Source organism: Chelonia mydas, chromosome 10 (assembly GCF_015237465.2).
Source record: "Chelonia mydas isolate rCheMyd1 chromosome 10, rCheMyd1.pri.v2, whole genome shotgun sequence".
Taxonomy (NCBI): Eukaryota; Metazoa; Chordata; order Testudines; family Cheloniidae; genus Chelonia; species Chelonia mydas.
Genome location: NC_051250.2, coordinates 67,267,779 through 67,284,389, shown reverse-complemented (window position 1 = coordinate 67,284,389; position 16,611 = coordinate 67,267,779). Strand labels below are relative to the sequence as shown.

The 16,611-nt window shown below is 39.7% G+C and overlaps 1 protein-coding gene across 1 annotated transcript in view; it reads right to left on the bottom strand.

Annotated features, from left to right (window-relative positions):
* The window catches only part of TMC3 (transmembrane channel like 3), a 34,557-nt gene that overhangs the window by 3,893 nt on the left and 14,053 nt on the right, over positions 1–16,611 (bottom strand). Inside the window, exons 9-20 of the mRNA XM_043524092.1 lie at positions 14,481–14,628; positions 13,023–13,066; positions 12,715–12,862; positions 11,678–11,787; positions 11,434–11,512; positions 10,643–10,897; positions 5,925–6,053; positions 4,886–4,953; positions 4,513–4,641; positions 2,622–2,732; positions 1,838–1,963; positions 50–128 (exon numbers count right to left, since the gene is read on the bottom strand). Of these exons, the coding sequence (XP_043380027.1) occupies positions 50–128; positions 1,838–1,963; positions 2,622–2,732; positions 4,513–4,641; positions 4,886–4,953; positions 5,925–6,053; positions 10,643–10,897; positions 11,434–11,512; positions 11,678–11,787; positions 12,715–12,862; positions 13,023–13,066; positions 14,481–14,628 (1,426 nt within the window). The remainder of the gene's footprint in view (positions 1–49; positions 129–1,837; positions 1,964–2,621; positions 2,733–4,512; positions 4,642–4,885; positions 4,954–5,924; positions 6,054–10,642; positions 10,898–11,433; positions 11,513–11,677; positions 11,788–12,714; positions 12,863–13,022; positions 13,067–14,480; positions 14,629–16,611) is intronic.

Sequence of the window (16,611 nt, the reverse complement as noted above, 5' to 3'; positions counted from 1 at the left end):
TGAAAAGCCACCAAGAAGCGTGTAATAAATGTTTTCAATCAGTACTTACACTTTGGATCTGCATCCTCAGTTGCCTGTTGGTGAATTTTAATGACCTTGCAATACTCTGCAGGTAATAAATTAGCATGCTAGAAAAGAGGAACACAGGGCTATCTGTGAATCACATCTGAAACATTCCTAGCAATGTTCTTTCAGAAAGGCTCACATGGCACAGAAATGGAATATGATTTCTGTTCCTCTCCAGCTTTGTCCGTTGCATTGGGACAGGGATGCAAAAGACAAACAAGCTTTTTGAAGGTCTGGCAGTTAATTCTTTGGAGTTCCACAGCTTAACATATAGGTGACATTAAAAACTAAATTTTCAACAGACATTCCCAATTGTGCATGCATTATTTTCACGTGCAAAAATCCCACCTTCTTGTTTAACATATTTAGGACCAGATGGATCTGCTCTGATTCACACTAGCTGAGAATCTGGACCTTCATTCTGAGTACTGCACACAGAAACAAAATAATACACATTGTGGCATTCACTCCCTCCGCCTGCTCTTTTAGCTTTCAAAACTAAGTTCTTTTTGTGGAGATGGGCAGAATATAGGAGCAGCTTTGAGGACACCATACAAAACATAGTAGGTTTGCATATTCGACACACAATGCAACTTAGTATAATATAATGCTTCTGCACATTGTGAAGTGTTTGCTATGCAATGGCTATTTCTCTTAACATCTTTCTCACCCTCTGTGGAGAATGTGTGCATGAGGGGTTTTTTTATGAATATCATATACACCTCGGTTTACCTGCTTGTTGTTATCCTGCCTGACTGCATAGAGTTAAATCAAACGAGGATGTTAGGTGGAAACTAATAGGAAACAAAACAATAACAGAGATAAGGTACAAAAGATCTTTAAGGGAACAGTGGAGGAGTTATTAATTAGGAAATGCCCATCTGCCTGGCTCAAATGAAGTGACCAGGTTAATTTTTTCCAGGCCTGATCATAGGAAATTAACATATCCAATGAATATGAAGGAGAAAATATGGGCTGAATGATATTTTGTGAAAGTGATGTATCTTTCAAACAGCTCAAAATAAATATCAACTCCCAGATGTGATTATTTAAGGAGTGGGGTGGAAAGGACTGGAGAGACTGCAGAAAACTATATTAAATTAACATTTGAGAGCAGGCCTTGATAATTAATTTATCCTGTCAGTAATCAGGATGACTGAGTAGCTTCTGTAGATGACAGATTAAGCCCTGTGTGCAGTCATATACTGAACTACTGACCAATAATAAACAGAAGATTGGTTTCTGAGACACTCCTGAAAGAGAAACAGAGGTCTGGAAAGCTCATAGAACTACTATTAGGCCAAGCCTTGACAGCAAGTAACCTTACTGAACACTGGGAGAGCAAACCCAGTATTCCACGTCGTTGCCAATGGTTGTCAACTGTCTCTCAACACTTTACCACTACTGGCCTTTGCTGGACCCATAAAGGGCTGTTGTGCTAGGTTTTGTTGCTTAAATTAAAGACTAACATAGATTGGCTCATATGAATCTGAAAATCAAATGGTCATATCATGCCATCAAATATTTAAGAGCACTCACTCCAGTGAAACTAATGGAAGGAGGAAGTGTTTATCTTAAACATTTGATGTTATGCTTTAAGCATGTTCCCACTCCCGACTGATCCCTAATCCATAAATTCAACAAGACTTTTCCAATTGGTTTTATAAAATTACTGTCACACAATATTTTCCCCCAACTATTAAGATTTAACTATTTACAGATAGATACAGTACTGATAGAGTAATATCACTATGAAATGTAAAATACTTACAATAGAAGTAATAATGCAGGGAGGACAACTACAGGGCTGCTGATATAATTAATCACTGTGTTGAACCATACAGGAAAATCTGCTTTAATTGTTTCAGACACAATATCATATATTTTCTCTTGTCCACTAAGGGGGAAAAAGTTGAATTGAACTCTAAGAAAATTGTCAGCATTTATCATGTGAAAATAATATTGCATTGAATAAAACATATTTTTATGGAAGATCATTATGACTAATCCAGCTCCCATTGAAATCAATGGAAAAATTGAATGGAATCAATCTATTTTTAAAATATGGCGAGAATTTCCACGTGTTCACCAATTTTGGGTGCCTCAGTTTGAGGGTGTCTGACTTGAGATACTTTGTTCTAGCCCACGAAAGCTTATGCCCAAATAAATTTGTTAGTCTCTAAGGTGCCCCAAGAGCTCCTCGTTGTTTTTGTTCTTGAAGTTCAGAGATGATGTGACTTGTAGTATATTGCATTACATCACGCAAACATATTACAACTGAACTATGCAGATAATGACAAAATGTCTGCAGCTGATAAAATAGATTAAAAGACTTGGGTCAGATACCATTGTATATATTCAGGTAGTTTAACACCATTTTATGTCTGAACTAGACATTTTTGGCATAAGTAGGACACCATATATTAATTATAAGTAGGACATCAAATTAACTTTTATTTATCAGCAATCCAGCAATATTTCCATTGAAAACTGTTTAATTTATTGAGATAAGGGAACTAACAACTCACTACAGTTATTATTTCAGTACAACTTACCTAAATGGACCGCAGCTTAAAGATGGTTTATATCGGGCAATAGCAAAAATTGTTGGTAACATGCACAAGAATAACATAAAGAGCAACATAGCCAAGTAGAAGTTATTAGATCTGCAAAAAAACATAACATTTTTCATGTTGTATTAACGATACAGACAACCAGAGCCAATGTGCAGGATACAAATCTACATCAACCTGACAAGTGCAAGAGCTACACTTCTGAAACATCAATATTGTTTTCCGTTATGGTCAGGAAATAAATCTGGGCAGTCCGTACACACTGGCCTTGCGCAGATTCTTAATGATCAAAATTCTATTTGCTGTGTTCTCTAGATATCACTTATACATCCAGATAACTATTTATAGTATCCACACTGCAAAAACTGAGGTTGCTTCAAAGTTCTGTTTAAAAAATATTTATGAAGGTTTGGGTATTCATTTATTTTTAGATCTTAAGAACATGTTATTTTTGACATGACTTAAAGACTTGAAAAAAAATCCTTAATTATTTACCTTTTGGCAAGAAATTGAGGTATTGAGGAAAAAATGTAACAAAGGTAACACTGTTGTGTAACGTAAGGTACAGTAGTTGATACTTCATAGTACATATATAGGGCCCTAACAAATTCATGGCCATGAAAAACGTACTGTGAAATCTGGCCTTTTGTGCGCTTTTACCCTATACGATACAGATTTCACAGAGGAAACCAGCATTTCTCAAATGGTGGGTCCTGACCCAAAAGGCAATTGGAGTGGGGGTCGATAAGTTATTTAAGGGTGTCACAGGATTGCCACCCTTACTTCTGCACTGCCTTCAGAGCTGGGTGACTGGAGAGTGGTGGCTGTTGGCCGGACGCCCAGCTCTAAAGGCAGAGCCCTGTCAGCCGCAGCACAGAAGGAAGGGTGGCAATACCATACCAGGCCATCCTTACTTCTGCGCTGCTGCGGGTGGCAGCTCTGCCTTCAGAGCTGGGTTCCCAGCCAGCAGCCGCCGCCGCTCTGCAGCTGCCCAACTCTGAAGGCAGCACCGCTGCCAGCAGCAACACAGAAGTAAGGGTAGCAGAACCGCAACACTACAATACCCTACAATAACGCCGTGGCCCCCCACCCCACAACTCCTTTTTGGATCAGGTCCCTACAATTACAACCCGGTGACATTTCAGATTTAAATAGCTGAAATCATGAAATTTACGATTTTTTAAAATCCTATAACCATGAAATTGACCAAAATGGACCGTGAATTTGGTAGGGCCCTATACATAAAGAAACACTAGGCACCGATCTTGCAAACACTTACTTAAATGGTTGAATTCAGTGACAGTTTGGAGTATGATTTTTTTTTGCAATGTTTCTATGCCCACAAAAGCTCTAGTGTGTAGATACAGTTATACTGATGTAAAAAATGCTTTTGCTTGTGTAGCTTATTTTACTGTGGAAACCAGTGTAAGCTATACAGCAAAAACATTTTTTTGATAGTATAAGCTGCATCTACTCTACTCTATAAATTGGATACTCCGTATGATTTACTCTTAAAGGGCCGGATTCAAACCCCAACAGGCATCCAGTAATAACTTACAGTCACTACTGACTTTGACCCTGTGACATAGATGTGAAAGGTTCTGTGTATAATCACAAATCCCAAGCTACACAGGTCCCTTTATGCCCTTGTGATGCACTTTCATTTGATAATTCTCTCCAATACAATGCTGCTTTCTACCTCCCTCTCTTCACTAACTATATTTTCCTTTACAGATTTTTGCTGAAGGCCTCAAAGTTAATATATTAAATCTAATTTTACTTTTTATTTCCAGCATTCAAGGTTACTCATTTCATTTAGTCAGATAATACATTTCTTCTCCTTACATTGAATATTGTCTTTATTTTAACTAACCTTGAAGCTCTGAAAACCTGCTGATGTGGTACGTTACATGTTAACACAGCCCAGCTCCTCAGGTACATAAGCCCAATCAACTTCAGAACATTGAATGCTGGGAGGCAGGGTGAAAAGAAGGCTCCCATCCTAGAAAGAAATATATAATTTCAAAGTAATCAACACGCCTCCAGTCAATTTTAGTTATGTTACAATAAGGTATATGAGTAGTTCTAAATAACCCCTCATGTTGTATCAGTGTGAAAATGTTAATAATCATGCAGTGCTCCCTTACTAAACTCCTATTTGGATATATGGTGAGTTTGAGGTTTAGGTAATAAATTATCTTGGTAACCAACCAAGGACAAGAAAAATGCTTATATATATTACATACCAAATCATTCCTTGGTTGTAGACCAAATGTAGCACATTCTCTGCAATTTTGAATTCTCCATATTCCGGCTACAAGAAATACAATGAATGGTAAACAACTTGTTTCAATATTTTTAATATCTACTATCTAAAATATGAGCCTGTATAAATTCATGGAATAGATTGCAGTCTGAAATCTCCAGTGTAAGTATCGCTCTTCGACGTGCAGCAGGCATGTAGTCAAACCTGCACTTGCGGGGTTGGGACACTCAAGCTAATTGCACTCCACTCCACTTTTTAAATTAGCTACTAAAGACAGACTGTATATCAGGATTTTATGGCAACAGCTGCTCCCTAGCCAAGCATTACTTACTGTGATCTTTATTTTTCAGGACTGTGTGCTTATAATTATTGTATCTTGCATCACTTGATATCTCATGGGGCATTGTCATAGCTGGAGAGGAAGTTAGAAGCCACCCACTCTCCATTTTCAAAAGGTCCATCTATTAGTCATCTTTGACTGTGGGACTGATCCATAATCTCATTATGAGAATGATGTGGGAGTCAGGGCGTTGGCCACAGCTGGCAGCGAGCTTGAAGTAATCTCACTGTTTGCTCTGTGCCCTCCAGTTTAAATTCAGCCTACCTATGCCCTTAGGACAAGTCTACACTTCGAGCTCAGGGTGTGATTCCCAGCTCAAGAAGACATACTCGAGCTAGCTCAGGGTGTAGCCATGACAGTATGAGTGGCTAGCCCCCCGGAGTACCTAACCTAGCATGCTCTGATAGGCACACGCTCGGAGTGGTTAGCCCCTGCCGCTGCTCGTGCTGCCACGGCAATGTTCTATTTTTAGTGCACTAGCTTGAGCAGTGCTAGTGCAAGTATCACACCCCCAGTTTGAAGTGTACATATATCCTTAGGCTTGCTGTGCCCATATGGATAACCTAATTGTTGCCAAAGAAACTACTGATGAACTCAAGGGCCTTAAGGGACAGACTTAGTCTGTCCAATTTTCATCATATTTCAGAATGATTTTACTAAAATAAAAGTCTGTACTTACAAACTTGCTTTCCAGATCCCAGCACCAGCAATCACTTAAGTATCGGACAAATAGTCCACGGAAAAAGTCTATTAGCAGGATGCTTGCCACTGTGAAAATCATGTCAATAATTGACAGCTTCAGCATTTCCTGAAACACAGTATGTACCAAGCTATTGAGTCATGTTCAAAGCAAAGGATTTGCATAAAGCTCTAGAGATATTTGCACTTGACTCATGCTTACAATCCTGATGTAACATACCCTGAATCTATAACATACCCTTCAATTAGTTTTTCCTGCTTTAATGTTTCTTTACATGTTTCTGTTCCAGGAAGGGCAAACGTCTGGTGCCAGTGTTCATCATGCTGCTTATTGCTTGCATCAGATAAAGTACTGGTTATAGTGAATTAGAATGTTCTTTTTAATGACTCAATCTGTCTGTTTTGAAAAGTTATCTTTATTAACTAACAAAGTTTTTCACTTCTGCTATAGCAGTCATGCTTCTGGATTTATTGTACATGGTTGTTTTTAATGCATTTTTGATTAGTGCTGAGAAGTACTGCCTCTTAAAACCAAGAGCATAACCAGTTAAAGATGAGATCACAGTGCTCTGAAAGAGACACACTGGATCTATTTATTATTACAACTTGTATCTGTGCATGGCTATCCAAGGTTCATGGGACTTTAACAGAGTCTTAAAAAATACACAATTCAAACACATAATTAAACAAGAAAACTCCAGCCCCAAACAATTTTGGCCCATACTTTTTTTAAAAAGTCAACCAATTATAAATAACTACCTCATTCCTCTAAGAACTCCAATCATCCAAATCTTTCAACTGCTCCCAAACACAAGACAATAAATAGAACCTGTAGGATGTAGTTACACTAAACTGGCTGAGTGACACACTATGACATCAATATTCTCTTCACCCTACAAGAGTGCAGGTCCTAATGATTTCACTGGGAGCTGCATACATATAGGGCAAGGAGAATATCAGAACAGAGATCTGCCAGACAAATCCAGAAGGAGAATTTTGCCCCAGATGATCAAACCAGACTAAAGAACCCAATATTTTTGTTATTTTTTAAATAAAGAGTTCTTGCTTGATGAACGTGATTTGTTGGGGAAAAGTCAACATGGCTTTTGTAAAGGGAAATCATGCCTCACCGATATATTAGAATCCTTTGAGGGGGTCAACAAGCACATGGACAAGAGTGATCCAGTGGATATAGTGTACTTGGATTTTCAGAAAGTTTTTGACAAGGTCCCTCACCAAAGGCCCTTATGCAAACAAAGCAGTCATGGGATAAGAGGGTAGGTCCTCTCATGGATCAGTAACTGCTTAAAGGTTAGGAAACAAAGGGGAGGAATAAATGGTCAGTTTTCAGAATGGAGAGAGGTAAATAGCTGCGTCCCCCAGGGAAATTGTACTGGGACTACTGCTATTCAACATATTCATAAATGATCTGGAAAAAGGGTTGAACAGTGAGGTGGCAAAGATTGCAAATTTACTTGATATTTAAGTCCAAAGTAAATAGTGAAGAGTTACAAAGGGACCTCACAAAACTGGGTGTCTGGACAAGAAAATGGCAGATGAAATTCAATGTTGTTAAATGCAAAGTAATGCACATTGGAAAACATAATCCCAACTATACATACAAAATGATGGGGTCTAATTAGCTGTTACCACTCAGAAAAGAAATCTTGGAGTCATTGTGGATAATTCTCTGAAAACGTCTGCTCAATGTGCAGCAGCAGTAAAAAAAACGAACAGAATGTTAGGAACCATTAGGAAAGCGAGAGATAAGGAGACAGAAAATATCATAATGTTGCTATATAAATCCATGGTATGCCTGCACTTGGAATACTGTATGCAGTTCTGGTCCCCATCTCAAAAAAAGATATAATAGAATAGGAAAAAGTACAGAGAAGGGCAACAAAAATGATTAGGGTATGGAACAGCGTTCATCTGAGGAGAAATTTAAAAGACCTGGCCTGTTCAGCTTAGAAAAGAGATGACTAAGGGGGAAATGATAGAGGTTTATAAAATCATGACTGGTGTGGAGAAATTGAATAGGGAAATGTTATTTACCCCCTCAGATAACACAAGAACCAGGGGTCACCCAATGAAATTAATAGCAGCAGGTTTAAAACAAACATAAGGAAATACTTCTTCACACAACGCACAGTCAACCCATGGAACTCGTTGCCAGGGGTTGTTGTGAAAGACAAAACTGTAACTGGGTTCAAAAAATAATTAGATAAATTAATGGAGGATAAATTATTAGCTTAGATGTTCAGGGATGCAACCTGGTGCTCTGGGTGTCCCTAAGCCTCTAACTGCCAGAAGCTGGGACTGGATGACAGGGCATGGATCACTTGATAATTGCCCTGTTCCGTTCATTCCCTTTGGAGCATCTGGCACCAGCCTCTGTCGGAAGACAGAATACTGGGCTACATAGACCATTGCTCTGACCCAGTATGGCCATTCTTATGTTGTTTTTGAACAAGGGGCTAAACAATACAGAGGCCTATTAATCCAAGGAGGTTCAGGCCACCAGACTGGAAGTGTGGCACTGATAAATGAAGCCCTTTGAGACCAAAACACATTGAGACATAATGGAGTTAAATTACCTTTTGGGGGGTGGGTGGAGTAGAATTAGTTCAAATTTCCCCTTAGTATTTTTGTTCTATCATCAGCAATCCAAAATAAGGGCTACAAACAAATCCCAACCTCTCATAGGGGCAATCTACCAACAACCATTATCCCAGGACAGATAGTTTTCTGCAATAACAAGCACATCTGCACACTGTACATCTCTTTCTCCCCGACATGCATCCATACTGACGAACTGGCAGGGGTTTGAAAACAAGTTTCCTATTGTGTAAAGTACTGAGAGAACATCTAATTCCCTTCTGGCTTAAAGAACAGAATGAATAGGTCATGCAGAGACATGGGACAATGTGCATGTGAACAATCACCTGATTGGTTTAGGTTTCAATCCTGCATTCAGATCTGTCCGGGTGGATCTCTGAGTCTGTGCACAGTTTCAGAGGTCTTCCAGTGCAGATGTGAATGCAAGATCAGGGCTTTAGAGTATAAGCTCTGAAAGAAAAGGACATTTCACAACACAGAAACACTGTCAAAGCATAATGAATAATAACGTCCACATCCATCCCTGCAAAGTGGACAGAGAAAGTGGTGGAGAAAGTGGTTCCCTCCCCTTGATCCATCCGCTAACCAACCTGGGCCCCGGGACAGACTTTCACAGCACTGCCACTGATATGTGGAACTCCCCCTGCCACACCCTTCCAAATTTGAAAATATGCAAATTTTGCCCATCGGGCAATTCATTGCAAAATTTTCACACAGTTCTAGTTGCAATGTGCTCTCAGTATCCTGAGTATGTGCTGGTTGGTTGCTCAGTCTAAGGCCTTGTCTACACTACAGGGGAAATTCGATCTAAGCTATGCAATTTGAGTTACGTTAATAGCATAACTCAAATTGATATAGCTTAGATCTACTTACCGCGGGGTCCACACTACACAGTGTCGATGGCAGATGCTCTCCTGTCGACTCCCCCTACTCTTCTCGATTCAGTGGAGTACAGGAGTCGATGGGAGAGCAATCTGCGGTCGATTTAGCGGGTCGGACTTCACTAGACCCACCAAATCGACCGCCGATGCATTGATCGTCGATCCCTTGGTAAGTGTAGACAAGCCCTAAGAGACAAGATATGAACAGTAGTACACCCCTATCGGCTTGATGCACCAGGTCTAGCTGAGCTGTGTTCAATGGAGGATCTATAACTGGAGCAGGAAGAAGGACTCCAAGCCATCTTTCCATTGATTTGACCCTCAGTCTGACTAGAGGCCACCCCCTGTCAAATGTAGAATCTCCTAATGTCTGAAACAAATATCTAAGTTACATCATCTACAGAGGTTCCCTAGGGACTGTTCTTCCGGCTGGCCATCACCAGATCAGTGTGCTGTGCTGTGCTCTGCCTCTTTCCAGTCCTGGACTGTCCAAAAGTGCCCTCTATGCCACCCAGGAATTCCTTTTACCCCCAGGGGAATGCCAGTTGCCCGAGTAGGGTAGGGACTTATGAACTACGAGGCCTGAACAAGGACTGGTGGGGTCTGGCACTCATCTTATATTTTAAATTTAAAATCTTGAAAGTAAGTGGCAATAGTTACTTGGGGTTTTCTATGAGATTTCCTTATTCATTCCAGCTCCCACTTATGTATCTCTGTCAGGCACCCAGCAGGACTGCAAATACCAGAGGGGAATTCCCTGCAGGGACTCCACCCAGCCACCCTGGGACTGCTGTGGTGATGACTCTGAGTGCAGGGGGATTCATGCTCCTCTGCATTCTCAGAGATGCCCTGCTTGGATGAGAGAGCCCCCATTCTGTGCCCCCACAATTGCTGGCTAAGTCAAGTCTGATTCAACAGCTGGATTTTCTATCTTTGAATCTGGCATATAAATAGTAAATCAGGTGGGTTGTCATTGTATAAGGGCAGAAGTTCCAGGTGAATTGAATGGGAGGGTTGGTCAGAGAGAGACAACAGGTACTACTTATTTTAGATCCATGTCACTCTGTATATTCTTAGGTCTGGCCTTGATAAGAACTCTGGAAAGGAATATAACACCTCCGTGTGATTTTTTAATTTGTTAGTAAAGCAAAGCAATGTATTTAGTCTATTTTTCTTAATAGGGAAAAAAGGGACTTACCTGACCAACGTATGTTTCCCAGCACTGATCCTTCTGACTTTGCATGTTGTAGGGATGGGAAGTTGTCTGGTTAACCAGCACGAGAGGTATTGTGTAGTTCTGAATATGACTCTTTTCCAGAGTCAATGTACTGTTTCTCCTAATTCTTATATCAGGGATAGTTGTAGATAAGTTGTCTTCTTCGGGAAGGGTTCTGGTGGCTAAGAAGGTGGTAGAATCTATCCAGTTACTTGCACTGCTGTTAGCTTCAGCTTCCTGAAAGAATGGAACAGAAGTTTAATCTAAGTGTCTAAGTGCTACATTTTCAGCTGTGGTCTCCATTTGTCTGAAAAACTGTGCAGATGTCCATGTGTCCAAAATTGCAAAGGCACCCATTTATGTGCTCAGCCATGTAATTTCATGGACTAGTTAGGTGGCTAGGCACCTAATTTCCTGATTTGTATGTGCAAATGATCTACTAGTTTTGTAGGCACAAAACAGGAAGTTGATTTTAGACTAGGTTGAAATATTTGGTCTAAAATGGTGACCTAGTTTACCAAAGTAGTTAAACGATGCACAGAATGGCTATCTGTGTTATTTATCAGCATCCCTATGGATCTGAATTTCTAGATGACGGAAAAGATTTATGAATGAATACCACAACTGATCTTCTAATCAGAGTTCCACTATATTTCAATAGGTATATTTGGGTTTCAAACAAATTTATTTTGGACTTTAAATATGCTACAATAATAGTTCTATGTGTAAAGTTAGCTAGTTTTAAGACTTATAATAATAGCAGCTATACTTACAGCGATACTCATGCTGTCCACTTTATCCAACAGAGCAATAATTAAACTGTAGAGGTTTCCCAGATATAAAACGAGAACCCTGAAAACAACAAGCATAATATATGGGGGACAGTCATCCAGCAGGGTTATTCCGAAGACTTCTATTCATGTTCTACACTGGCTGAAGTAAAATGTGTCATCAGTACATTTCTTCCCTCCCACCAAACAAACCAAAAATTGCTTTGATACTGAATATGCCTAGTACCTGGCAAGCTGAAAGCGAAGAGTGGTTCTAGGGTGGTACATCTCTAGCGCTGCCACAAGTTCAAATGCAGAGGGTGCAATCATAGTAATTAGTGAAACAACAACACTCACCTACAGAATAGAAAGACAGTCTTTATGATGCTTTTTCATAGCCTTCTTTGGTACTTTAAGAATTCTTTGCTTGCTGATTGAAATCTTGATGATGCACTAGAAATACTTAGTGGTGATTGCGATAACTCAGCAAATTCTACTTTTAAATGTGTCATTGACAAGAGTAAGGACATTTGTGACCCAGAATTTTTGATCTGGAATATTGCTAAGAAGCCTCCCACCTTAGTAACTACATTATAGTTTATGTTATTGTAGAAGTATTACCTTTATATTAACAATAAGAAATCTGAAGAGTGTTCTTCTCTGATCTGACTCATCAGTTGCTATCCTCAAGCTAATACTTTTGAAATAGTTGTTATTGCCCATGGACCAGCATCTGCTTGGCTCTTAACGTGGATGCACGCAAAGCTTCCTCCTTTTGCGGCCCATGTAAGGGCCAAGTAGAATTGCAGGCCCTGTGTCCTGAGGAACTGCTGCATCCCCACTCCCGCTGTGGCCACTAAGAATCCCTCGCTGTGCAGTGGAGGTGGTAATTGTGCAGGGGATCCATGTAGCAGAAGCTCCACCCCCATGTCTCCCCTGACCTATTCTCGCAGCCCTAAAACGCCAGTGCAATCGACCCTTGCAGAATTGTGCTCCATGACGCATAGGAAGTGCACACTTCCTTCATGGGTTTAAGGCCCTGACTCTGAAAACAATTATGCGTGTGTTTAACTTTATTGCCAGGAGTAATCCCATGGCTCCTCTATACCCATTGAGGGGCTGCTGGGCAGAGTTTTTCCCCAAACTATGGACAGATATCAGCAAAATCAACAGTAATTTGTAACCAGCCAAGAGGCTTGTGAAGACTTTGCAGAACACAGAACTCTAACCAGAATGCACAGTTACAGACTAACAAAGAGGTCAAATACAGTTGACATACTGTACCTCATTTTTCTCCCAAAGCGTCAGTTCCTTTTTGGTGCGCTCTAATTTTTGGGATCGATCCACAACAAAGTAAATGATGTAAATACTTCCAGCAAGCGAGAGAAGCACAAGGATGTTTGCAATAATCCTTAAGCATATTGTCACAGCCCTGGAAAAGAGTCACACAACAAATGCTACAGATAGGCCACCTTGCACAAGTAGGTGTTTCCTGCATTTTTTTTTTAGGTCATAAAACAAATAGGTCAACATTATGTTATATCTGCATTTAAACAGTGGTTTTGAAAATAGCCTCAGCCATGTATACATACAGGTTTTTGCTTTTCTTCTTTTCCTGCTCTTCCAATATAGCTTCCTTGAAAGAAACACAGAATTACCATTTTAGGAGCATTCAGTAAAATCAATAAACATTTCCTCTACCCGTTACAAACCATAGAAGTTAAAATGGCCAGATCCTGCACTGCATTAGGGAACAGCTGACATACGGCTCTGTGCTTCTTTACTTAATAAGAGTACTGCATGCTGTGGGTTTAAGCAGTAAAGGAGATTTTGGGGGAACAAAGACATTAAGAACTTTATCACCCTCTCTTTGCTGGCGTATGCTATATTCACTCCTTTCTAATATGTTCACTGTTTAGATCCCAGTCCTGTTCTAGGATTCACTAATGTGGATCTGTGGGTTGTGTTGTCCCATTTGCTTCAATAGGACTGCACCTGAGGTCCCCACTAGCAGTTATTAATGTAGGATGGGACCCTTAGATTATGAGTTGTTCAGAGAAAGGACACATCACCCGTGTGAGACAAGGTGGCTGAGGTAATATCTTTTATTGGACCAACTTTTGTTGGTGAGAGTGACAAACTTTTGAGCTTGCATTTCAGAACAGCTCGGTGTAGTTCAAAAGCCTGTCTCTCACAGCAACAGAAATTGGCCCATTAAAAGATATTACCTTACCCACCCTGGTCTCTCTAATATCCCGGGACCAACACAGCTACAACAATACTGCATACATCACTTGCATGTTTCCCATGAGGCACGTAACACCCACATGTAGATGTTACAAAATAATATCAGCATAAATCATCCCAGTGTTTGAGATACAAATCAAAGTGTTTATTGGTTTGTCCTAGACAATTTGGAGTCATTTGGACAAAGGGCTTTTAGTGACGATGTGCCAAGGTTATGGAATCAATTACTTCTGGATATTAGGAAAGCTGTGTCTGTTTTTAAAAATCTAAATGGAAAAGGTTCATGTTTAATGCAGCTTTTAATGTTGATCTAGTTATAAAATGCCCCTGAACTGTTCTGGCAAAAGTACAATATAAATGCATATTATCAGGATATTAAAAGGATCCTGATTCAAAGATTCATTAGAGTTGTAGCAAGGAAGAATTTGTCTCAAGGTTTTAACTCCAAATAACACATGTAATAATGGGGATTAAGATGTTGCTGTCGGAACATCACACAATAAATGAAACTGAATGACACTGTTGACAAAAATGTCACATGACAAAGTGACCCGAAGCTCTAATTTACATATCATGCCTGTTGACCATAACTCATGTCATCAGTGAAAATTGGGCGCACAGATCAAGTGCATGAAGCAGCAATAAGATATTTGATACTAGCCCTCTGCTAGGTAATCAGAGTCAGAAATAAACAATGCACAACAGGAAAGAAATAGTATGGAATGGAACGGATGAAACACCACTCTGCTATTTACAAAGCAATAGACCTAAACTATGCTTTTGTTCAGAGTCTAATTGCTTACCCTGATACTATTAACTATTGCAGCAGCTTTGCTTTCTGCAGCCTCTGGATTTCCTATTAAATAGTCCCAAGCACAGAACACTCTCCAGCAGAAAGTATAATTTTCATCAGAGGCACTTGCTAGACTCATTCTTGAGTTCTTTGCCATTCTGGAAAAGAGTAATAATAATAATAATAATAATAATAAATGTTAATTGTTGTAAATGTGTGACGGTTTATGTGATGTGAATTGGTTCACAGGTGTCTATACCACAAAAATGACCAAAATTGGAATTAACTGGTATCTTTGTTGGCAATCTCAATAGAGAACCTAAGAACAGAGAAAGATACAGAGACTGAACTATTCCTTGTCCCCAGGAATGCATACTCCAATTCAGAGTTGAAGCACATTGGTTGGATGGTATGGGAAAATGTGCACTGCTGCCTGTGTCTGACAGAAGACTTCAGTCTCAAGGGCTGTCCATCTTATACCTTTCACCAGACTAAATTCACTTTTAAAACCCCTGTGTAGGATCTGACTGGAGGAAAGATGTCATAGCAATGTCAGAGCATTATCACTATGATCAAGAGATAGCCTGGCAAAAATGTGATGATCTTACACAGGATCGACGGCTATCCTGTATTATGAATGCAGATAACAATAGTGATGGCACAGTAAAAAGACAACAGATAGATGAAAAAACTAGTGATACTTTACTCAGCTATTGTTTTAAAAAATAGCCCACCCTTCTTGAGTAGACTTTCTTAAGGATGTAATAAATCAATTTAAGGTCTTTAAAGAAGTTAGGTGATCATTACAAAAAAACTACCCCAACAATATGAAAATAAATTATATTGTTTCAATCAAAGATATTTGTGCTCTGTTTTCTTCAGAATATTAAATTTGAGTTTGTGCTGTAGAATACATTAAATGAGACCATGTTTCTCTCTAAGTATCATAGAAAATAATTAAATAGGTAGAATTTTACTGTACAGCAAATAGTTGGTTCAACTGTCTTCATTGGATCAGCATAGCAGTCAGAAATTCAGTCACCTCCGCCTTTTCTCTGGACATTTGGCCCATCTGGGTATGTAATAGCCATATGGGCCTACCAGCGTATGTCATTGCCATATGACTATGTATTATTCTGCAGATGTTTCACATAACAGAATACATCTGGTGTGGCTTACCAGAAGCTAATAAGAACTGTTTCACCTCAGATAGGAAATGGTAGAAGGGTCACAACAGATGGGCAAACAAAGAGTCAATGACCTAAGGCAGCACCCTTTGCAGGTAGAGAAAAGCAAACTTCATCCAGAACCTGAATGTGTAATCACTGTGTGAACCAGTGTCCAAAACACTGACCATCCTGACCTAAAATAACACATCTAATGAAAAAAAGAGTGATAATTTTTGTGTCTGACACAGCTATTACAGCTCATATTAAAAATCCTCCTGGGCTGCAACTTATCAGACAATTAGTTACCCTGAGAGGAAGGGAAACTGAATGGAGAGAGGATAAAGTGACCTTGCCCCACTAAGTACTGCATATTTCTAGATTTATGGTCAGCACTGGCAGGCTCTCTTGCCTGTGTTACTTCCAGTCCTTCTACCTGAATAACAAAGGAAATAAATAGGCCCACATTTGAGTACTGTGCAGTGTTCCAGTGCAAGCAATGCCAAGAGTTTTATGACAGCATTCTTATATTTGTATTTAACTGGATGGGATTCCTAGTACAGAAAATGTACAGGTAGCAGTTTAAGTTTCTTGTCATAATACTTGCCACATAAAGCCCTCAGTGAAAATCAGGCCCCACATCTTCAGTGCACTGTACAGACATTAACTACATAACGCCCACAACACCCTGAGCGTCTGCTAAACACTGCCCTCATTTTGTAGACAGGGAAGCTGAAGGAGAGAGGGTAAGTGACAGCAAAAGAACATGCTACAGGTAGAGCTCAGGAGTTCCTGGATCCCGGTCCTGTCCTTAATCTACCAGTAAAGATGCCTCTCTGATATTAGCAGGCTTGAATACGATACAGGAATTACAGAATTAAATACAGGAGGAACTCTTTGAGGGGAGGGGAAAGAATATATCATTCAGACAGCCTGAATATATATCTCTGGGCAAACACCAATAAAAGGGAAACA